The sequence below is a fragment of the Oncorhynchus masou genome, chromosome 1 (genome assembly GCF_036934945.1).
Source record: "Oncorhynchus masou masou isolate Uvic2021 chromosome 1, UVic_Omas_1.1, whole genome shotgun sequence".
Classification (NCBI taxonomy): Eukaryota; Metazoa; Chordata; class Actinopteri; order Salmoniformes; family Salmonidae; genus Oncorhynchus; species Oncorhynchus masou.
Genome location: NC_088212.1, coordinates 18,394,145 through 18,419,440, shown reverse-complemented (window position 1 = coordinate 18,419,440; position 25,296 = coordinate 18,394,145). Strand labels below are relative to the sequence as shown.

General features: G+C 41.8%; 2 protein-coding genes across 2 annotated transcripts in view; one reads left to right on the top strand and one right to left on the bottom strand.

Moving 5' to 3' along the window:
• med27 (mediator complex subunit 27) overlaps window positions 1-14,395 on the bottom strand; it is an 89,760-nt gene extending 75,365 nt beyond the window's left edge. Inside the window, exons 1-2 of the mRNA XM_064950607.1 lie at window positions 14,185-14,395; window positions 9,688-9,832 (exon numbers count right to left, since the gene is read on the bottom strand). Of these exons, the coding sequence (XP_064806679.1) occupies window positions 9,688-9,832; window positions 14,185-14,387 (348 nt within the window). The 5' untranslated portion in view covers window positions 14,388-14,395. The remainder of the gene's footprint in view (window positions 1-9,687; window positions 9,833-14,184) is intronic.
• Window positions 14,396-15,334: 939 nt separating this feature from the next.
• LOC135523639 (netrin-G2-like) overlaps window positions 15,335-25,296 on the top strand; it is a 71,906-nt gene continuing 61,944 nt past the window's right edge. The window contains exons 1-2 of the mRNA XM_064950483.1: window positions 15,335-15,870; window positions 16,692-17,411. Of these exons, the coding sequence (XP_064806555.1) occupies window positions 17,175-17,411 (237 nt within the window). The 5' untranslated portion in view covers window positions 15,335-15,870; window positions 16,692-17,174. The remainder of the gene's footprint in view (window positions 15,871-16,691; window positions 17,412-25,296) is intronic.

Below are 25,296 nucleotides of genomic sequence, written 5' to 3'. Positions count from 1 at the left end.
GATGCTTAATGTGAGTCTGGAAGGAGAGTTTACAGTCTAACCAGACACCTAGGTATTTGTAGTTCTCTACATATTCTAAGTCAGAACCGTCAAGAGTAGTGATGCTAGGCTGGCGGACATGGGCAGCAATCGGTTGAAGAGCATGCATTTAGTTTTACTAGCATTTAAAAGCAGTTGGAGACCACAGAAGGAGTGATGTATGACATCACAGAAGGTGTATACAGAATGGTGTTGTCTGCGTAGAGGTGGATCAGAGAATCATCAGCAGCAAGAGCGACATCATTGATATATACAGAGAAAAGAGTTGGCCCGGGATTTGAACCCTGTGGCACCCCCATAGAGACTGCCAGAGGTCCGGACAACAGGCCCTCCGATTTGACACATGAAAACTTACATGAAAATATTTGCAAAATGAATAGGAAATATAGTCAAGACGTTGACATGGTTATAAATAAAGATTTTTTAATTTAAATAGTAATTGTGTCCTTCAAACTTTGCTATCGTCAAAGAATCTTCCATTGCAGCAATTAAAGCCTTGCAGACCTTTGGCATTCTAATTGTCAATTTCTTGAGGAAATCTGAAGGGATTTCACCCCATGCTTCCTGAAGCACCTCCCACAAGTTGGATTGGCTTGATGGGCACTTCTTACGTATGGTCAAGCTGCTCCCAGAACAGCTCAATAGGGTTGAGATCTGGTGACTGTGCTGACCACTCCATTATAGACAGAATACCAGCTAACTTCTTTGCTAAATAGTTCTTGCATAGTTTGGAGCTGTGCTTTGGGTCATTGTCCTGTTGTAGGAGGAAATTGGCTCCAATTAAGAGCCGTCCACAGGGTATGGCATGTGTGTGGCAAAATGGAGTGATAGCCTTCCTTCTTCAAGATCCCTTCTACCCTGTACAAATCTCTCACTTTACCACCAACAAAGCACCCCCAGACCATCACATTGCCTCCACCATGCTTGACAGATGGCGTCAAGCACTCCTCTAGCATCTTTTCATTTTTTCTGCGTCTCACAAATGTTCTTCTTTGTGATCCGAACACCTCAAACTTAGTCTATCCATAACACTTCTTTCCAGTCTTCCTCTGTCCAGTATCTGTGTTCTTTTGCCCATCTTAATCTTTTCTTTTTATTGGCCAGTCTGAGATATGGCTTTTTCTTTGCAACTCTGCCTAGAAGGCCAGCATCTCAGAGTCGCATCTTCACTGTTGACGTTGAGACTGGTGTTTTGCGGGTACTATTTAATGAAGTTGCCAGTTGAGGACACGTGAGGTGTCTGATTCTCAAACTAGACACTAATATACTTGTTTTCTCGCTCAGTTGTGCACCGGGGCCGCTTTTCTATGAAGAGTAGACGACAGCGTTGCACGGGATCTTCAGATTCCTGGCAATTTCTCGCATGGAATAGCTTTCATTTTATTTATTTATTTTATTTTAACCTTTATTTAACCAGGTAAGTCAGTTAAGAACAAATTCTTATTTTCAATGACGGCCTAGGAACAGTGGGTTAACTGCCTGTTCAAGGGAAGAGCGACAGATTTGTACCTTGTCAGCTCGGGGGTTTGAACTTGCAACCTTCTGGTTACTAGTCCAACCCTCTAACCACTAGGCCACCCTGCCGCTCAGAACAAGAATAGACTGATGAGTTTCAGAAGAAAGTTCTTTGTTACAACCTTACTGTGAAATGCTTACTTACAAGCCCTTAACCTCTTGATGCTATGGGGGCGCCATTTCATTTTTGCATAAAAAGACGTGCCCGTTTTAAGCGCAATATTTTGTCACAAAAAGATGCTCGACTATGCATATAATTGGTAGCTTTGGAAAGAAAACACTCTGATGTTTCCAGAACTGCAAAGATATTCTCTGTGTGTGCCCTAGAACGTGAGCTACAGGCAAAACCAAGATGAAACGGCATCCAGGAAATGAGTAGGATTTTTGAGGCTCCGTTTTCCATTGTCTCCTTATATGGCTGTGAATGCGAGAGGAATGAGTCTGCCCTTTCTGTCATTTCCCCAAGGTGTCTGCAGCATTGTGACGTATTTGTAGGCATATCATTGGAAGATTGACCATAAGAGACCACATTTACCAGGTGTCCGCCCGGTGTCCTGCGCCGAAATTGGTGAGCAAACCTCAGCTGCAAGTATTTTTCCATGGAATTCAGAGAAGAAAGCAGGCTTCCACGAACGATATATCAATGAAGAGATATGTGAAAAAACACCTTGAGGATTGATTCCAAACAACGTTTGCCATGTTTCGGTCGATATTATGGAGTTAATTCGGAAAAAGTTTGACGTTGTTGGTGACTGAATTTTCGGTTCGTTTCGGTAGCCGAATGGGATGTACAAAACGGAGCGATTTCTCCTACACAAAGATTCTTTCAGGAAAAACTGAACATTTGCTCTGTAACTGAGTCTCCTCATTGAAAACATCCGAAGCTCTTCAAAGGTAAATGATTTTATTTATTTGGTTATCTGGTTTTTGTGAAAATGTTGCGTGCTAAATGCTACTCAAAATGCTAAGCTAGCTTTGCATACTCTTACACAAATTAGTGAATTGCTATGGTTCAAAAGCATATTTTGAAAATCTGAGATGACAGTGTTGTTAAGAAAAGGCTAAGCTTGAGAGCAGGCGCATTATTTTCATTTTATTTGCGATTTTCAGAAATCGTTAACGTTGCGTTATGCTAATGATCCTGAGGCTTTATTCACGATCCCGGATCCGGGATGGGGAGTATCAAGGGGTGCCGTTCAATGAATAGAGTTAATAAAATATTTACTAAATAAACTAAAGTAAAAAACAAATATAATCAATCAAAAAAGTAACAAAAAATGTACATTATAACGAGGCTATATACAGGGGGTACCGAGTCAATGTGTGGGGACACAGGTTAGCCGAGATAATTTGTAAGGTGACTATGCATAAATAATAAACAGCGAGTAGCAGCAGCCTATGCCTTAAAAACGTAACAATTTCGCAACTGTTACGGATACAAGTATCCTGTGTGTGTATCCTGTGGGTGTGTTTCTTTTCTCTCCTTCTCCCCTCACAGGTGAAAATCATCACTCACCAATCCAATCATCAATCAGAAGACACACCTCCTCCTGTTTCCTACCCTATCAACGTTCCTTTCCCTTGGTTTAAAAACCCTGTCAGTTGTTTGCTCTAGAGCTCAATCTCTCTGTAATGCCATGTCTGTAGGTCTCTGTGTTTCACGCTCTCTTTGTGTATTAACCTTTCTTTTGTTTGAGCACCTCCATAGCACTTTGTCCTCACCTGTGAGTATTGTTTTTGGTTATGGTGTTTGTGTTTGTTTGCTGGTGGGAAAAGGGGAAACCAAGACAAGTCGCCCATGGGCATACACTACCCCTAGGTAGACTTTGTTAAATACACTAGTTAGAACTGGGCGGACCACCCACTGTATTTTTGGTTAGTTAGTTAGCTGTTGTTAAAGTAGGCTAGTCTAGCTTAGGGGTGTTTTTGAATACTTATTGATGTTTCATTCCTTGGGTCCAGCTCAGCCCCTTTTCCTGCCCCCCCCCAATACCCTGTGTTTTCAAATAAACCTAGAGTTTGACGGTAGATTTCAGTTGTCCTGATTATTTCGTTCACACTTTTATTTTGTCACTATTATAATTTGCCTGAGTTGTGTTACGGGTCTCATTACCATCCCCCCCTAGACTGTCGGGCCAAAAGGGATTCGTAATATAAGTGGGGGCTCATCCGGGATCTGTCTTCACTGACACCCATGGTGTCTGAGATTGTTTTAGTGGTATAGTTCAGTGTTGAAACACCTGAGCCACATGTGTTTGCTATTTTCGTTGGCTCTTGTGACTAGGTTAAGATGGCTAGGAGTTGAAGTCCTTTTTGGATAAACCTTCGTGGGAGTTTTTGATAAATGGAGAGTTGATTTAATGACCTTGGCTGACCATTATTCAATATCGATTCCACAGAGTTTAGTTAAGGAGATGTTAAACAGCTAGTGTTAAATGTATTGTTGGAAGAGCAGGTGCTTGTGTTACCGCTTAAAATACCCCTGTAGGGATGGAACTCCTGTAAGCCCATTGGTGTCTGATAATGAGCGAGGCTAAAACACCAGCCACATGGTCCCGTCACTGATCCACTCTCCCCACTGTCAAACGGTGATGCCAAACATGTTTTACATTAGTTCCAACTGGAAAAAAATAAAATATATCCCAGTTGGAGATGTGTAAAATTGAGGAAGAAAAAAAAGAGAACAAGTTTGGAGATGTGTAAAATTGAGGCAGATAAAGAACTGCGGCAGATGACGTTTAAATATGGGATGGAACTGGAGGCAGAGACAGCGAGGCTAGCCTCCGGTCCTGCTGTCACTGTTATTGAGTCGTCCTCACCTGCTGTGTCCTCAAACGTTTGACATTAGTAGGCAGATTGCCTTAGTACCTTTGTTCAGAGAGTCGGAGGTTGACTCCTATTTTTGTGTATTTGAGCGTATAGCCGTAGCATTGAAATGGCCTGAAGACATATGGTGCCTATTGCTTCAGTGTAAATTAACTGGTAAAGCCCAAGAGGTTTAGTCAGCGCTACCTCTGGAGGACAGTTTGAATTATGAAGTGGTCAAAGCTACTGTTCTTCGTGCCTATGAGCTTGTGCCTGAGGCATACCGACAGATTTAGGTCTCATAGAAAGTCTTCTAGTAAGACTTATGTGGAATTTGCTAGAGACAAGGGAAATCCGTTTGATAAATGGCATGCTGCTAGTAAGGTAACTGATTTCAACTCTCTCCGGGAGTTAATCTTGTTGGAAGAGTTTAAAAATTGCTTACCCGAACGCATTGTAGTTTACCTAAATGAACAGTAAGTATCCTCTCTGGCAGAAGCGTCTGTGTTGGCAGACGAGTTTGTGTTGACGCACAAGAGTGTATTTTCGGCTCATACTGAGAGTAGAGCCACTGAGTTTCCTACCTTTAGCCCTAGTCGGCCAGCAGTAGTATCTCAAGCACGCCAGAAGAATGAGCGTCCCTGTTTCTATTGTCATAAAGTGGGACATATGATTAATGATTGCTTCATGCTTAAACGCAAACAAGGGATGCCTCTTCATGCCAAGCCGCCAACAGGTGTTGGTCTAATTCGTACAGTTGTGAGGTCTGCAACAAAACAGGTGCCTCAGGGTAAATGTAGTTTGAAAGTCTCAGTCCCCGACCGCAGTTATGAACCATTCATTTGAGGGGTTTGTGTCCCTAACGAATGACGAAGCGTCTCAGCGTCCGGTTAAAATCCTTAGAGATACTGGTGCGGCGCAGTCGTTTATATTGTCTGATGTGTTGCCCTTATCTGACGATACCTACTGTGGTTCCAGTGTGTTAGTGCAAGGTATTGAAATGGGTTTTGTCCCAGTGCCATTGCACTTTGTGAAAGTACAGTGAGTTAATCAGTGGAATATTCAGAATGGGGGTACGTCCTATGTTGCCAGTGAAAGGTGTGACCTTTATAATGGGTAACGATATTGCCGGAGGAAAGGTAGTACCCGTATTGGAAGTATTGGATAAAAGTGACCACTCTCTCTCGAATGAGCTGGCACAGAGTTATCCACGTGTTCCCCGCTTGTGCTGTCACTCGTGCTCAGGCACGACAAGAGGGTGACATGATAGATTTGTCGAACACTGTTCTGTTCAAAGAGGTTGATCAAGAGGATGGATTGTGTGATACATCTGAGAAGCTGATCACCTCTGACAAACAGCCCAGGAAAGAATCAAAGAACATTGAACTTATTGCTGATGCAATACAGTTACCAGTCTATCGTGAGCAGCTGATTGCTAACCAAAAGGTTGACAACAAACTTGCTAAATGTTTTTCTAGTGTTGTCTCATTGGAAGATGTGAAGAAGAAGAACGTGGCTTACTTCATTGATGGTAATCTCCACATGCGTAAATGGAAATCCCATGTTGACGCGGGTGGAGATTGGAATGCTGTTTACCAAATAGTGATTCCTACAGCCTTTCGACAAAATGTATTATCCCTTGCTCATGATCACCAGTGGTCTGGTCATTTAGGAATCACAAAGACTTATGATCGGATCCTTCGACATTTCTTTTGGCCGGGTTTAAAACAAGATGTCTCAGTTCTGTCGGACATGCCACATGTCAGATAACAGGAAAACCAAATCGGGTTATGCCTCCCGCTCCTCTTTGTCCCATACATGTCATAGGTGAACCATTCGAACATGTGGTGGTTGATTGTGTCGGACCGTTACCGAAGACAAAATCGGGTAACCAGTTTTTGTTAACGATTATGTGTATGGCTACAAGATACCCTGAGGCCATTCCTCTGCGAAGGATTACAGCCCCGGTAGTGAGTAAAGCCTTAATAAAATTCTTCACGACATTCGGGTTACCTAAGGTGGTACAAAGCGATCAAGGTACCAATTTCCTAGTCTCAAGGTGCGCTTGAAAGATGGCATCAGACACTGAAGTCTATGTTACGTAAATATTGTTTGGAATCTGAGAAAGATTGGGATGAGGGAGTTCCTCTAGTTTTGTTTGCTGCTCGAAACTGTGCAGGAGCCCCTAGGTTTCAGCCCGGCTAAACTAGTGTTTGGTCATACAGTGAGAGGACCAATGAAAGTCCTTAAAGAACAGTTCTTGTCCTAAGAGTTGTGTACAGGAGACGAGAATGTGTTGGACTACGTTAGTCGCTTTTGTGAGCGCCTACACCAAGCTTGTGCTCTCGCAAAGGAAGTTCTGTCTTCCTCACAGAGGAGCATGAAAAGACACTATGATAAAGAGGCTGTTTCTCACCCACTACAGCCAGGTGACCAAGTACTGGTGTTATTACCTGTTCCAGGATCTTCACTGTCAGCTCGTTTCTCTGGTCCTTATTTAATTGAAAAGAAAATAAGTGACACTGACTATGTGCTTCAAACTCCTGATAGACAATGCCAATCTCGTGTGTGTCACATTAACATGTTGAAAGCTTACCACACCCGACCCATCACACAGTTAGAGAGCTCAAAAACAGAGGAAGGTACTGCTGTCTCCTCTGCTACTACTGCTATGATAGTGGACTGTCATATTTATGATGTTGATAGCTTGGAGTTGCGCAATACTCAGCAGCAGTGTGTTAGCTTGCCCAACTCAGAAATGCTGCTGTCTATCCAATCCGGTCTGGTTCATTTAACGGATGGACAGGCCAATGATATTGTGAGGCTACTACACAGTTTTCCATTACTCTTTAATGACGTTCCTACTCGCACAAACATGTTGGAACATGACATTCATGTTGGAAATGCTACACCTATCAAGCAACACCCATATCGTATCAACGCTTCCAAGAGGAAGATGAGGGATGAGGTGAAATATTTGTTGGAGAATGACCAGGCTACGCCAAGTTCCAGCCCTTGGAGTTCTTCTTGCATTCTGGTTCCTAAACCTGATGGTACGTCCAGGTTATGTACGGATTATCGAAAGGTAAATTCTGTCACAATGCCAGATTCGTACCCGTTACCCAGACTGGACGACTGTATCGACACTATTGGTGCTGCTAATATGTAACTAAGTTGGACCTCTTAAAAGGTTACTGGCAGGTTCCGTTAAATTCACGCTTCCTACCTTTAGATTTCTGCCTTTGTGACCCCAGACAACTTCCTACAGTACTCAGTCATGGCTTTTGGGATGCGAAATGCACCAGCCACTTTCCAATGACTGGTTAACTCCGTATTAGCTGGCGTTCCTAATTGTAGTGCATACCTTGATGACCTAGTGATTTATTCGTCTGAGTGGTCAGATCATGTTGACTCTCTAAGAGTAGTATGTGAATGGTTGGCAGCTGCTTCTCTAACCCTGAACTTGGCAAAGTGCGAGTTAGGTAACAGTAGCCTTCCCAATCTCGGTAAAGAGGTTGGCCATGGACAGGTGCGCCCTGTTGATGCCAAGGTCTTGGCTATAACTGCATTCCCTGCACCTACCACCAGACGAGAGCTACGCCGCTTTTTATGGATGGTTGGCTACTACCGTAGCTTCTGTAAAAAATTATCTGCGGTAGTTGCTCCATTGACCGATTTGCTCAGCTCTCTTACAATGTGGTCCCCTCATTGTAAGAGAGCTTTTGAATCTGCGAAAGCACTCTTAAGTAGTACCCCTGTACTTGCTGCTCTGGATTTTGAACAACCGTTCAAGCTTGAGGTAGATGCTAGTGCCAGAGGGGTTGGTGCTGTTCTACTGCAGCAGGACAAGAGTGGAGTGGATCATCCTGTTTGACATTTATTAAATTTACAGGAAAAATAACAAACAAACTATGCAACAATAGAACAAGAAGCTCTTGCTTTGTTGTTGGCTCTGCAAAACTTTGAAGTATATATTGGTTCCAGTGCCCTACCAGTGATTGTATATACTGACCATAACCCCTTAGTTTTTCTCCACCGGATGTACAACCAGAACCAGCGCCTTATGTGTTGGGCGCTGATTGTACAAAATTATAATTGAGATCCGCCAGAAAAAGGGTTCTGATAATGTGTTTGCGGATGCTTTGTCTCGTGCATAATGATTGTTGTATGTTTTGCAAGGTTGTTGCTTTGTTGTTGTTGTGAGTATTCATTAATACTGTGGTCGCAATCCCCCCTAGGGTTGCTCTTTTAAGGGTGGGAGTGTTACGGATACAAGTATCCTGTGTGTATCCTGTGGGTGTGTTTCTTTTCCCTCCTTCTCCCCTCACAGGTGAAAATCATCACTCCCCAATCAGTCACCAATCCAATCATCAATCAGAAGACACACCTCCTCCTGTTTCCTACCCTATCACCGTTCCTTTCCCTTGGTTTAAAAACCCTGTCAGTTGTTTGCTCTAGAGCTCAATCTCTCTGTAATGCCATGTCTGTAGGTCTCTGTGTTTCACTCTCTCTTTGTGTATTAACCTCTCTTTTGTTTGAGCACCTCTATAGCACTTTGTCCTCACCTGTGAGTATTGTTTTTGGTTATGGTGTTTGTTTGCTGGTGGGAAAGGGGAAACCAAGACGCCCATGGGCATACACTACCCGTAGGTAGACTTTGTTAAATACACTAGTTAGAACTGGGCGGACCACCCACTGTATTTTTGGTTAGTTAGCTGTTGTTAAAGTAGGCTAGTCTAGCTTATGGGTGTTTTTGAATACTTATTGTTTCTTTCATTCGGTCCAGCTCAGCCCCTTTTCCTGCCCCCCCCATTACTGTGTGTTTTCAAATAAACCTAGAGTTTGACGGTAGATTTCAGTTGTCCTGGTTGTCGTTCACACTTTTTTTCAGTTGTCGTTCACACTTTTATTTTGTCACTATTATAATTTGCCTGAGTTAAGTTACGGGTCTCATTACCATCCCCCCTAGACTGTCGGGCCAAAAGGGATTCGTAACAGCAACAATAGGGTGGTCAGGTGTTTTTGTGGCTAACAGAGATGCTAGCATGTCATTGTAGGTCTTTAGCTAATGCACTGGAAGCGTATTACGGAGGAAACGGGAGCTACTTTATCAATGAGTTTACAATGTCTAAAATTGGGATAATAGATGGGATACAAAACAAATGTTTTTAAGGATGGAGGGGCTTCACATTGACATCCAAGGCAATAGTTCACAAGATTCCAATATTTCACACAGCATGAAAGAAACTGCATTGCAGAAAATCCAGTACACACTACAACTGAATATTGACCTTATATTTTGTAGCCCAGTAGAAAAGCTTAGCCTACCTTGTTAGACCACTTGTAAGCCTGAAGGAGCTGACTGTACAGCGGAGTCTTGTCCTGAACTGGGTCCAGACTCAGCAGGCCACTGTTGTGAAGGGGATGACTCTCTGAAGGTCTGCCAACCAGCGTACTGAGGCGTTCCAATTCACTACGCAAGTACATAGAATAGCAGCTGTTAGAATAGTCTTGTTTTTCCCTTTAACACATCAATAAAAAGACAACAGAATAGATTCACCACAATGGAGCCAACAAAGAATTTATATCAATACACATGTATATTAATCATCTAAGATTTACATCTAAGATATCCAAAGAAAACAGCGCACATAGCAAATGCCCAATATTTTCAATTAAAAGTGCATTCCTGTTAATATTTTACAAATCTGATGGAATTTATACTTTTGCAACAGTTCATTTTTTTGAGGTGCATGGTTCTACAGCATTGCTAAATATGCAAAGTGGTCCACAGCATATTCCTTTTTGGGAGAATAACATTTACAGTGGGGCAAACAGGTATTTAGTCAGCCACCAATTGTGCAAGTTCTCCCACTTAAAAAGATGAGGCCTGTAATTTATCATTGATACACTTCAACTATGACAGACAAAATGAGGAAAACAAATCCAGAAAATCACATTGTAGGATTTTTAATGAATTTATTTGCAAATTATGGTGGAAAATAAGTATTTGGTCACCTACAAACAAGCAAGATTTCTGGCTCTCACAGACCTGTAACTTCATCTTCAAGAGGCTCCTCTGTCCTCCACTCGTTACCTGTATTAATGGCACCTGTTTGTACTTGTTATCAGTATAAAAGACACCTCTCCACAACCTCAAACAGTCACACTCCAAACTCCACTATGGCCAAGACCAAAGAGATGTCAAAGGACACCAGAAACAAAATTGTAGACCTGCACCAGGCTGGGAAGACTGAATCTGCAATAGGTAAGCAGCTTGGTTTGAAGAAATCAACTGTGGGAGCAATTATTAGGAAATGGAAGACATACAAGACCACTGATAATCTCCCTCGATCTGGGGCTCCACGCAAGATCTCACCCCGTGGGGTCAAAATGATCACAAGAACGGTGAGCAAAAATCCCAGAACCACACGGGGGGACCTAGTGAATGACCTGCAGAGAGCTAGGACCAAAGTAACAAAGCCTACCATCAGTAACACACTACGCCGCCAGGGACTCAAATCCTGCAGTGCCAGACGTGTCCCCCAGTACATGTCCAAGCCCGTCTGAAGTTTGCTAGAGAGCATTTGGATGATCCAGAAGAAGATTAGGAGAATGTCATATGGTCAGATGAAACCAAAATATAACTTTTTGGTAAAAACTCGTTGTGTTTGGAGGACAAAGAATGCTGAGTTGCATCCAAAGAACACCATACCAACTGTGGAGCATGGGGGTGGAAACATCATGCTTTGGGGCTGTTTTTCTGCAAAGGGACCAGGACGACTCCTTGTAAAGGAAAGAATGAATGGGGCCATGTATCGTGAGATTTTGAGTGAAAACCTCCTTCCATCAGCAAGGGCATTGAAGATGAAACGTGGCTGGGTCTTTCAGCATGACAATGATCCCAAACACACCGCCCGGGCAACGAAGGAGTGGCTTTATAAAAGCATTTCAAGGTCCTGTAGTGGCCTTAGCCAGACTCCAGATCTCAACCCCATAGAAAATCTTTGGAGGGAGTTGAAAGTCTGTGTTGCCCAACAACAGCCCCAAAACATCACTGCTCTAGTGGAGATCTGCATGGAGGAATGGGGCAAAATACCAGCAACAGTGTGTGAAAACCTTGTGAAGACTTACAGAAAACGTTTGACCTCTGTCATTGCCAACAAAGGGTATATAACAAAGTATTGAGATAAACTTTTGTTATTGACCAAATACTTATTTTCCACCATAATTTGCAAATTAATTAATTAAAAATCCTACAATGTGATTTTCTGGATTTTTTTTCCTCATTTTGTGTCACAGTTGAAGTGTACCTATGAAGTGTACCTAAATTACAGGCCTCTCATCTTTTTAAGTGGGAGAACTTGCACAATTGGGAGCTGACTAAATACTGTTTTGCCCCACTGTATGTTAGAGTCCTTCACGTCAACAGTATCTGGCGAGCGCAACAAATGTTTTACATTCAACCAGGTTTCCATCCAAACTTGTTATGTGAGTAAAGTAAGTCAGATACAAAATGTCATGACAGGCCTGATGGAAACAGATTTTTTGTTGGTAAACTTTCCAAATGTCTACAAAACATAATATGCTAGACAGGGTGAGATCTTTCTGTGTCTGTAAAATTAATTATGCAAGAAATGTTGCTGGAAAGCTTATGCGCAAATATTGATAATCACCATCATATCAAAGTAAACTTTGAGTCACACGATGACATGTTGTGTGGTCCTCCCACTAGACTCGTTGGGAAAGCATGAAGTTTATTAGGCTACAGATTAAATAAATTGTGATACAGTGATGAGCTTGATGTTCCTTTCCAATAAACATTGGGGGTCTTATTCGGATGACACCATTGTGTATACTTCTGGCCCTTCTTTGGACACTGTGTTAACTAACCTCCAGATGAGCTTCAATGCCATACAACTCTCCTTCTGTGGCCTCCAACTGCTCTTAAATGCAAGCAAAACTAAATGCATGTTCTTCAACCGATCGCTGCCCACACCTACCCAACCGTCCAACATCAATACTCTGGACGGTTCTGACTTAGAATATGTGGACTACTACAAATACCTAGGTGTCTGGTTACACTGTAAACTCTCCTTCCAGACTCACATAAAGCATCTTCAATCCTAAATGAAATCTAGAATCGGCTTCCTATTTCGCACCAAACCTCCTTCACTCATGCTGCCAAACATACCCTTGTAAAACTTACTATCCTACAGATCCTTGACTCGGCAATGTCATTTACAAAATAGCCTCCAACACTCTACTCAACAAACTGGATACAGTCTATCACAGTGCCATCCGTTTTGTCACCAAAGCCCCATATACTACCCACCACTGCGACCTGTATGCTCTCGTTGGCTGGCCCTCGCTTCATATCCATCGCCAAACCCACTGGCTCCAGATCATCTATAAGTAGTTACCATGTAAAGCCCCACCTTATCTCAGCTCACTGGTCACGAAAGCAGCACCCACCTGCAGCACGTGCTTCAGAAGGTATATTTCACTGGTCAACCCCAAAGCCAATTCCTCCTCCGGCAGCCTTTCCTTCCAGTTCTCTGCTGCCAATGACTGGAACGAACTGCAAAAATCACTGAAGCTGGAGACTCATATCTTCCTCACTAGTTTTCAGCACCAGCTGTCACGAGCAGCTCACAGATCACTGCACCTGTACATAGCTCATCTGTAAATTAGCCCATCCAACTACCTCATCACCATATTGTTATTTATTTTGCTCCTTTGCAACCCAGTATAGCTACTTGCACACTCATCTTCTGCACATCTATCACCCCAGTGTTTAATTTGCCATACTGTAATAATTTTGCCACTATGGCCTATTCATTGCCTCACCCCCCTTATCCTACCTCCTTTTGCACACACTGTATATAGACTTTCTCTATTGTATTATTGACTGTATGTTTGTTTATTCCATGTGTAACTCTGTTGTCATTTGTGTCACACTGCTTTGTTTTATACTTGGCCAGGTCGCAGTTGTAAATGAGAACTTGTTCTCAACTAGCCTACCTGGTTAAATAAAGGTGAAAAAAACAACATGATGATTGTTGTTTGCTGCCATTTGACAAATAAAAATAAATCTCACTCTTTTGTCCATAATTTCATCATGTAGGCTATATGGCGCTGTTGGCCACAGCGCACGTGCCAATTGCAGAGTGGGCACTCGTTATATAATGGAACATTCATCATTCATTTATTTGCAAAAAAGTTTAAAAACATGTTTTCATTTTGTAATTATGGGGTATTGTGTGTAGACGAATTCAGGCTGGTTAAATGGAAACCCATTTAACTTGTATTTTTTTTTAATCAGTAGATGGGAATTTAACCCCAATAGTTTTTTTTACTGTTAACTACATCATCACATACAGCCTTTTATCTGCAACAAGTCAATTTGATGCAATCATCTCTGCTGGGAAAATGCGCATATTATTTTTATGCTGATTTTAGAATATTTGCATTAAAAAACTGTCGCCAATTGGATGGAAACATAGCTATTAACAATCACCATGTAATGGAAAGCACTTGAGGTGTGCATGCAAGACTTGCCAGTGTGCTGGGGGTTAGCTAGCTAGCTAGCTAGTTGTTATTATGCGTTTTTGAGAATTTTTGTAACGAAAAACGCTATATAAAACACATTATTATTAATTGCTCGAGCACACACACAAGCTAACTTTACATATATACACGCACACCATTTCTACTTCAACAGTACATTCCTCACGGACTATAACTGAACAGCACGCGGTCTGTTATCAGCAAATATTTCGCATTTTCTTGTGTTTACAGCTAGCTACGGCTAACGTTACTCACTTCAAGTCGCGATTCACAGACTGCAGGTTATCTTGAAACTCGGTAATAAAAACCTTTTCGCGTCCTTCAAGGGTTTCTTTGTTTTTCATCCCATCTTTCAGAGAGTCAAAAACCCTTGTTACACTCGAACGAAGTGCCTGAATAGCATTTATTGCTTGAGAAAATGCTTCTAAATTCACACCGACGTTCATTGCGTCCGCCATTTTTTCCACACGCTGGGACTGTACGTCGCATAAACAACGTCATTGATTTGGAATGCATGTAGCAAGGGGATTGTAGTTCTCTCTTCCCATGCCCACACTTTTGCTCTCATTTGCCAACAACAGGTATTTCCCCCTTAATCAATTTTTTGTTAATCATTGCTATGTTTTCTGTCTACAAACATTGTGTCACTGCCTGCCTGTGACAATAATTTGGCTTCATGTGACCCTGTAGAAATGTGTAGGCTCTACACTCATTGCTTTCCTCTGCTCCCAAGTGGCGCAGTGGTCTGAGGCGCTGTATCTCAGTGCAGAGGGAAAAGTCCCTGGTTCGAATCCAGGCTGTATCACATCCGGCCGTGATTGGGAGACCCATAGGGCGGTGCACAATTGGTCCAGCGTTGGCCAGGCTGTCATTGTAAATAAGAAGTTGTTTTTAAACTGACTTGCCTAGTTAAATCAAGGTTAAATTTACAGCAACAAATAAAGTGTGTGTCACCATCAGGACCATGGACAGCTCAACTTAGTGTTCCTTAATAAGTAAGAAGCTCCCCTTGGCTTGATGCTATTACTTGAATTACACCTATATCCTAAAGTCGCACCTTTAGGGTTAGGCTACTTTTTCTTTTTACTGTCCATCTTAATTATTCATTAATGCAATTGTCAACAATAAAAAAGCATAAGCTAGCCTACATATTCCTCTAGAGTTTTAGGCTACAGACCTAGACTGTTTAGAATGCATAGACTATAATTTTCAAGAGCCATAAAGGAACTTCAAGTTGTTTAACTGTAAAACAATTTGCGTTAGTCTATTGCTGAGTGAAAACTAGATATTTATGTCTGCCTTGAGTGACTCGTTTGAGCTGTTCCTTTAAGCAGGACAGGTAGCCCGATCGACTCATGGGATGGTTATATTACTGGGCGGTAGATGAAGTTGCGCACCCTCTTCACAAACACGTAGTTTGCAGATCAGATTCTGATAGCCAAATATGGAGACGAAAAGAGCGCAGGAGAACAAGAGCAGTAGGGATTTTTGAAATGAGATAGTGTGTTAATGCATGGGGAAAGTGAGGTCGAGAGAGAGAGAGAGAGAAATTAAGCTATTTCCTTCTGCCCTTGAGCGCGTAGGACAAAACTGATATCGTAAAAAGTAGGGGAACATGAACAGACGCAATGCCATTCCTGAAAAAGTATTGAAATATGATATATTTAGAAGTAATCTATTGCGCGTACGGGATGTAGTCGGTATCATCATAACAACGCACTGCTTTCCTCAAAAGTATCAAACAGAAGAGAAACAAACAGAAGGGGAGAGCATCTCATCTAATCCTCTTACTGAAGGGAATACAGTTAAATACAGTGACGTTAAGCTTCTTTTTAACGACGAACCAAGGTGCAACGGCAGGCTTCAGAATGCTGACAACACTTTTGCAAAGGGATGCACCCATGGCAGAATATGAACATGCCTTCCTTCTCGGAGCAATTTGTAAGTGCCGTGCTATTCGAGTTCTACCTAGAACACGAGGAATTGATGGTGCTTATTTATGTATCTATTAAAAACGAATTACACCGTCAAAATGAATAATGCTTGCAACCATGCAGTAATGACTAGCTACATATTTCGTATTACCTTTATACATTTGGAATCATAAATACACTTCAGAGAGCTTTAGAGGTTTGACATAGGATGTAGTGTCAAAGTTGAGAACATCCGTCCCCCACCTATGGGAGTCCAAACATTTTCAAAGTTTATAGAATTCGTCACAATGCGATATTTCTAGCGTGTTTATTTGCAAAGTGTAGCCTAGGTATGTCTCCATTTGCCTGGGAGACAGTTCCGTTACCTCTAATGGCAGAGTATATGAGTTCAACAGTCATCCTTCTGTGGGGACGTTGGATAACTTTTTGAACTTGCATTTGAGTTAGGAAAATGCATCAATTATGGTCGTTTTATGAATATGAATTGGTTGTGAAAACAAAGTGAAAGGCTACAATATTTCAAATTTAGTCTACACCGATATGTATTATAAAGGGTTTAAAATTTGTTCAAGTGTATCTAATTAAAGATTGATGGTTGCTAGTTGTCGTAAAAATAAATAATAGTAATAATAATAACAATAAAGAAGTAGCAGTAGCCTACAGTAGAGTTTTTGTGTGCCTTATTTTGTTGAAAATGTGAGTGGCAATTCTCCCCCCAATAAGCTGCCCACTGGGCACAGACATCAATTCAACGTCTATTTCACGTGGAAACCACGTTTATCGTCCAGTGTGTGTTAAACAAATTGTCTTTTCTCCTTCTCGATATAGCCAAAAATGGAGCATGTAAACCCATCATTTGAATGACATTAAACTCAACAAAATCTCATCAAGAGGGAGCTTCTGAGTGGACCGCGGGAATATTCTAAATGGTATAGGCTACTCATGGACATGCGACTGCTTTTACTGTGACTTGCCTGGAGTGCCAAAGGTGTTTGATCTGAGCAAGATTTGCATGTCACCAATATCAAACACAACAGGCTCCTTTTAAAGTGCAACTAACTATACTTTAAAGGAATGCTTTCATTGATGTAATTTCAACGTAGGACAACACATATTTCGAAACTGAAGTACATGTAGCTTATTTGGGAAGGCATAGGCCTAGATTTGTATAGGCATCCAGCAGAGTTAAGTTGTATCCTACAAGCGGCAGGTGTCTCAACATGAAAACAAAACGGATTCGAAGCTGATCCTCTCTGTGTGTGGACCGACGGTGGCACATCTTTCCTCCCTCCGGACACTCGGTCTTGGACGATGGATGTGGTCTCTACGAGTGCCATGCTCTCACAGGTGGTCTTTCTTCTGCACTTTGTGACTTTGACACTTGGCCAGTATGACATATGCAAAAGTCTGGTTAGTATGGATAATGGACAGACATGGGAGTTTTACGCATGCCAGCCCAAACCCACGGCTATGAAGGAGTTCATGCAAATTACGGTGGATCCCCTTGGCATCACTTGCGGAAATCCCCCGGAGAGGTTCTGTACTCTGGTAAGTTTCAGGTTCATGATTTTTACAATAGGCCTAAACTTTGAAGTGTTGTCTCTATAACAGAAAATTGACATGGAAGTTGTTCATTAGGATGTGGGTAGGGTATCTGATCCTTTTACCTCGAGCTAATGGTAGGACAATGATGGCATGACAATGTACCTTTTCTATGAGACAACTCAGGACAGAAGAGTTGAAACCGACTTTTAGTACTTTTTATTATAGTGAAAAATGTAAACAAGACTTAAAGACAATTAAAATTGTGTGGAATCACTGTCTCCATAAATGCACCAATAGAATATAGTAACTTAATTATATAAAAAATAATTTTATATAAATATGAAATATATTAATTTAATATTACTATATTTATTTATTTTTAGCAGCAAAAATACACTGAAACAAATCAGAAAATACTTTATCTTCAAAATCACCAGGTAATTGATCATTAGTACATTGGACAATGTTACACAGGTTTCTGCATCAATACCGTTATTTATTACCTAACGGTTGCATACTACAACCCACTAAGTCTATCTCTGGTTATTTAACTAAATAAAAATGTGTTTGATTTTAAAACAATATTATTAGATTACATTTGTATTGTGTTTGTGGAAGAGATACTAGGTACTGATATGAATTACTATTCTATGTATTGCAATTGGATACTGCGGTTTTATTGGGATTTGATGTTCCAAACATATTGCTCACTACACTGTATGTCTGCTGCAGAGGGACAGGAGATAGCATGCGAAAATTAGTTTTGATCAGTCATGGAAATAAGTGCTGAAAACATGTTGGCAATTTAAAAAGAAGATGGAGAAGCTGTAGGATGCAAAATACCAGATTTTTGGCGCAGGTACAGCTGACTAGGTAGACTTTTTTTAAACATTTTTTTAAAAATCGATACTTGGAGTCAAGCATTATCTTCCCAAAATATTCCCATACTGTATGCAACTAACAATTTCCCACCCCCCATCACTAACTTATAACCAACATTGTTTAAACGGACACACTAGACTATGGGGCTATGCGAGGTGCACTATCATGAGCGCATGTGAATGGTATAGGGCTACATTCACAGTTCTTTGTAGTATTTTGTATCCCGTAAAGTTATAAGCTTGTTTATGTGTAGGCTCAGTGTTTTTTTTTTTTTTTTGGGGGGGGGGTGCTGACAAGCTGGGCTGTACTACTTGGGGACAGAAACTGTGAACTGTAGAACTGCAACAAAATGGCAAATAATATTTTGGAACCCATGGAGAACTTCACAGGTCAAATAATGATCACAAAGCATACTATGTACATTTTGATACTGTGTTATCTGCAACTTCTGCTGATCAATTGTCATATAGCCATAGACTTACTCACTGATTTGAGCATCTGTCTTTGTGTTTAGTGACAAGTCACTTAACATCCTAAATATCACCAATGGTAATTATGATCATCACATTTACAACTAAACATGCAGCAATATGTAGCATCCACCTGGGTAATGCTCACAGCAGCTTTCTTCGTGCCAGATTGCAAACCTCACATTGGCTGTGGTAGTGGAGAGGTTAGGATGGATTGTGGCAAATTGAAAGGGGGATAAGAGATAGAGATAGCATGAGCCAGGTTGCGACATTGAGCCTAACACTCTGTCTCTCACAATGATTGATAAGGGATCTTTAGAGGCCACAGGGAGTCCAGACAGGCAGTCAGATTTTTAGGTATTTAATGAGGGAAATTGGTTGCAGGTGCTCGCAGAGCATAGAGATGTATAGAGATCGCTAACGCCAATAGCCTGTGTAACACAGGAAGCTCCATTTGAGGACTGATACGTAGCGATCTCTACATGTCTCTGTGGCTCAGAGGTGCCTGCAATTATAGGGAGAGTTAACAAAAGGGAGAGTCAACAAAAAAGTTACATTAAAGGGACAGTTAATTAAAAAAGCAACTTCATTGCTTAGAATAAGCCATCCCCCTATTGAGTATGTTGACTTTCCTTGGAAAAGCTTTCCTGCTCATGAATGATTTAGAGCAAATACTGTATCTGTCAATGTAGGCCCACAGGAGATGCCATTGCATTTTTACTCAGTGCTGGGAGCAGAGCAGACTCTGTACGTACATTTGCTGGGAACAGGGCAGACTGCATGTAGCATTGCTTAATGAGAGGAGGGAAGAGGGAGTCAAAAGTAAACAAATAATTTGATTGCTTTTCTGATTTTCGGGACCAAGCTTCCTGCTGCTAGATGGACATAATGCTATTCTAGGCTATCGATAAACTTACACAAACGCTTGTCTTGCTTTGGCTGTAAAGCATAATTTCAAAATCTGAGATGACAGGGTGATTAACAAAAGGCTGTGTTTCACTATATTTCACTATATTTCACTTGTGATTTCATGAATATGAATATTTTCTAGTAATATTCTTTGACCGTTGCGCTATGCTAATTAGTGTAGTTGATGACAATTCTCCCGGATCCGGAATGGGTAGTTCCAAGAGTTAACCTGAGAGGAGGGAAGAGGGAGAGAATGAGGGAGGGAGGGAGGGAGGGAATGAGGGAGGGAGGGAGCTAAGCAAAACAACAAAACTCAGACCCACTTCTGATGTAATTATACACAGTTTGAAAGACAAAGAGAGGAGACAGACAGTGTCCATATGTGAAGTGAGGCATCACTTCCACTCTCAATCCTATGAGCTCAAATGATTATTTACCAGTACTATTTTTCAACAGAAATGCCCTACATTACAATGTAAAAACATCCAAAACTAAAAATAGCACTGCAGGTTACAACACAGCAGTGGAGTGCATTATAGAAGGGCTTCAATTTGGTACATTGTTTGCAGTGTGTTATGAGAACTGTTTAGATTAGATATGTCACCATGGTGTATTTATCCTACCCGGTGTAGAGGTACTGTGATGTCACAAATGTGCAGCTTTGGCCAGTTTTGTCCCGTGTCATGAATTATACATAAGTCCTGGTAGCTTCAGCCCCCCTCCTATGCTCCCAAAGGGGAAGGATTTCATCCCATTTGGCTATGACCAGAAGCAATAATCTCCATCTGACTGTTGTCATGCCACTGGAGGTCTTGGGGAATTCTTCAAATTAAGTTGTTAGTGTGGTAATCATCTACGTCACCTTTCAGGGAATTATAAGATTTTTAGGAAACCAACATGAAAAAAATAAGGTTTTTGATTGATTTACAGCCCTTTTACAGTGCTATGAACATCATAGTGTGTGTCTGTGTGTGTGTGTCTGTGTGTGTGTGCGTTCAGATTAAAAGACAGTAGCCTGTGGTCCATGCTGGGAAAGGTGAGGCTCTTGTGAGGCTTGTTTTCTCTCTAGTATAATTAGGCTGCTGTTTCCCAGCTGTTATATCAGCAGCCCTCCCACGGGAGCTTCTTTCACTGTAATTAAGTCAAGCAAGAGAGCCAGAGAGGAGAGGAGACACATCTCTCCATGTGGGTAAATAGCAGCGCTAAACACTACAGTACATGGCTCTCCATCCACACCAATGCAGTTGGGCATGTGTGTGGACTGTGGTCCTGTCCAAATCTGTGGGCTCTCTTCTCTTCACTTATCCTCTCCTCTGACATGTCTCTTCCTTTTTCCTATTTCGGTCAGTGCAGTTCCACAGATAGGATCTGATTGGATTTAAAGACAATGTCTTAACAATGTTGACTGGCTGACTATGATTGGGATTAATAATGTCGACTGGCCTCTGACTGTGTGAATGAACTGGTGAGGTCATCTTCAGGGTAGGTCAGAGGTAGGGTTGCAAAGGGTCGGAAACTTTCCGGTAAATTTTTTTCTGAAATTTTCCAGGGGAAGTTAAGCCTGGGAATGTTGCTTAAATGTATTTTTAAAAGTTAGCTTAAGAGTAAAAAAAAAAATTGTGGGATACACAAGGCAATTCTAGATCTTGTGGCATATTTTGGTTAAACTGTCCCCAATTCAATGGAATTGCAACCCTCTGCATGCACAGTGCATTCTTCACATATGCAGTGCAATCTTCCATCACATGTACAGTCGTGGCCATAAGTTGAGAATGACACAAATATTAATTTCCACAAAGTTTGCTGCTTCAGTGTCTTTAGATATTTTTGCCAGTGTCAAAGGCTTTTATTGACAATTACATGAAGTTGATGCAAACAGTCAATATTTGCAGTGTTGACCCTTCTTTTTCAAGACCTCTGAAATCCGCTCTGGCATGCTGTCAAATAACTTCTGGGCCACATCCTGACTGATGGCAACCCATTCTTGCATAAGCAATGCTTGGAGTTTGTCAGAATTTGTGGGTTTTTGTTTGTCCACCGCCTCTTGAGGATTGACCACAAGTTCTCAATGGGATTAAGGTCTGGGGAGTTTCCTGGCCATGGACCCAAAATATTGATGTTTTGATCCCCAAGCCACTGAGTTATCACTTTTGCCTTATGGCAAGGTGCTCCATCATGCTGGAAAAGGCATTGTTCGTCACCAAACTGTTCCTGGAGGGTTGGGAGAAGTTTCTCTTGGAGGATGTGTAGGTACCATTCTTTATTCATGGCTGTGTTCTTAGGCAAAATTGTGAGTGAGCCCACTCACTTGGCTGAGAAGCAACCCCACACATGAATGGTCTCAGGATGCTTTGATGTTGGCATGACACAGGACTGATGGTAGCGCTCACCTTGTCTTCTCTGGACAAGCTTTTTTCCGGATGCCCAAACAATCGGAAAGGGGATTCATCAGAGAAAATGACTTTACCCCAGTCCTCAGCAGTCCAATCCCTGTACCTTTTAAATAATACCAGTCTATCCCTGATGTTTTTCCTGGAGAGAAGTGGCTTCTTTGCTGCCCTTCTTGACTCCAGGCCATCCTCCAAAAGTCTTTGCCTCACTGTGCGTGCAGATGCACTTACAACTGCCATACCTGAGCAAGCTCTGTACTGGTGGTGCCCCGATCCCGCAGCTGAATTAGCTTTGGGAGACGGTCCTGTCGCTTGCTGGACTTTCTTGGGTGCTCTGAAGCTTTTTTCACAACAATTGAACAGCTCTCCTTGAAGTTCTTGATGATCCGATAAATGGTTGATTTAGGTGCAATCTTACTGGCAGCAATATCCTTGCATGTGAAGCCCTTTTTGTGCAAAGCAATGATGACGGCACGTGTTTCCTTGGAGGTAACCATGGTTGACAGAGGAAGAACAATGATTCCAAGCACCACCCTCCTTTTGAAGCTTCCAGTCTGTTATTCGAACTCAATCAGCATGACAGAGTGATCTCCAGCCTTGTCCTCCTCAACACTCACACCTGTGTTAACAAGAGAACCACTGACATGTCAGCTGGTCCTTTTGTGGCAGGGCTGAAATACAGTTGTCACGGGCGTCGTAAGAAGTGGACCAAAGTCCAGCGTCGTGAGCGTACATATTCCTTTTATTTATAGAAATGTAGCCAACAAAACAAGGAAACGACCGTGAAGCTTAACTTTGGCAATAATGCCTCTAACAAAGTCAACTACCCATACTGAAAGGAGGGAAAAAGGGCTACCTAAGTATGATTCCCAATCAGAAACAACGATAGAAAGCTGTCCCTGATTGAGAACCATACCCGGCCAACACATAGAAACACAAATCATAGAAATAGAGGACATAGAATACCCACCCAAATCACACCCTGACCAAACCAAAAAGAGACATAAAAAAGCTCTCTAAGGTCAGGGCGTGACAGCAGTGGAAATGTTTTTGGGGGATTCAGTTCATTCGCATGGCAAAGAGGGACTTTGCAAATAATTGAAATTAATCTGATCACGCCCAGTATCTAGGATGACCACCATTTGCCCCATGCAAAGTGACACATCTCCTTCGCAGGCTGTTTGATTGCAGCCTGTGGAATGTTGTCCCACTCCTCTTCAATGGCTGTGTCAAGTTCTTGGATATTGGTGGGAACTGGAACATGCTGTCGTACACGTTGACCAGAGCATCTCAATCATGCTCAATGGGTGACATGTTTGGAGAGTAGGCAGGCCATGGAAGAACTGGGACATTTTCAGCTTCCAAGAATTGTGTACAGATATTTGCGACATGGCGATTAATCCGTGAAGAGCACACTTCTCCAGCGTGCCAGTGGCCATCAAAGGTGAGCGTTTTCCCACTAAGTCTTTTATGACGCCAAACTGCAGTCAGGTCAAGACTCTGGTGAGGATGACAAGAACGTAGATGCGCATCCCTGAGACGGTTTCTGTCAGTTTGTGCAGAAATTCTTCAGTTTGCAAAACCACTGTTTCATCAGCTGTCCGGGTGGCTCGTCTCAGACGATTCCGCAGGTGAAGAAGCGGATGTGGAGGTCCTGGGCTGGCGTGGTTACACGTGTTCTGCGGTTGTGAAGCTGATTCGACTTAGTGGCAAATTCTCTAAAGCGACATTGGAGGTGGCTTATGGTAGAGAACTGAACATTAAATTGTCTGGCAACAGCTCTCGTGGACATTCCTGCAGTCAGCATACCAATTGCACGCTCCCCCAAAACTTGAGACATCTGTGGCATTGTGTTGTGTGATGAAACTGCATATTTTAGAGTGGCCTTTATTTTCCCCAGCACAAGGTGCACCTGGGTAATGATCATGCTGTGTAATCAGCTTCTTGATATGCCACACCTGTCAGGTGGATGGATTATCTTGGCAAAGGAGAAATGCTCACTAACAGGGATATAACATTTTGGGGATATTTGATTTCAGCTCATGTAACATGGGACCAACACTTTACATGTTGTGTTTACATTTTTGTTCAGTATATTTGAAATATATCTAATGCCTGTCTGTCTGGAGTTCCAGGAAGCTGGGGTTTAAGACATTTTGTATAATTGTTTATTGGTTCAATTGCAACAAGCAAGCTCAATCAAGCACTAATACAGTATTTGAGATGATTTGCACACACTTAATGTATTGTGAAACCTGTTGTAAAATGTATTTTAATGTTACCTTTTTTTATTACAATGTATATTACTGCCTTAATTTTTGCTGGACCACAGGAAGAGTAGCTGCTGCCAAGCAGCAGCTAATAGGGATCCTTAATAAATACACATACAAATTCAAATAGTATTTGAACCCAGGCCTGGAAGCTGTGTGGGTGAGTATGACTGTTGGTGACGAGTGGGACAGTTTGCACTCAGGCAGACCAATGTGACGTATTGACACTGGGATTTAGAGGTCAGGGATGACCACATAGCAGGCAACCCCCCTTGTTGATCCATTCCGTGTGTAATCCATCTGTGTCAGTAGAGTAGTGTTACACCTCAACACTGTTGAAGCTATCTATTTTCAGACATTTAGGTATGCAACCCATCTCATTAGTCTTTCTGATGTTTTTTTTGTTGTTGAGTGATATCATTTGATGAAATGGAAACACTAATTCACAATGTGCATTAAATGAGTGTTGATATAACCAGAGGCAATGATTCCTGCATACAGGTCAATTCCCAGATGGATATCCACCAAACACAGCCTACAAAGTGTTTAATGGAGACATATGCTGAGTGTGTTAACATGTTGGGACAAACACACAAACATGGTCCCAGGGGGACCCATTAAAAAGGTTGGCCAGATTGTTTTGGAAAATCTGTTTCCAGGTTGTTTCAGGTTTCTTTGTTAGGGGGGGAAGTAGCCTATATAAGATAATGCAAATGTTACTTTAATTTTATCTGACTTGTTTCTCATAAGCAAAGGCTTCCAAAGAACCAATAAATACTACAAAAACATCAGTTGCGTACTTTGTGAGCTTGTGGGAACCTTTAAGGGGTCATTCTTACACTTAAAAAAAGGTGCTATCTAGAACCTAAAAGGGTTCTTTGGCTATCCCCATAGTAGAACCATTTAAAGAACCCTATTTGGTTCTAGGTAGAACCATTTTGGTTCTAGGTAGATCCCTTTTCGGCTC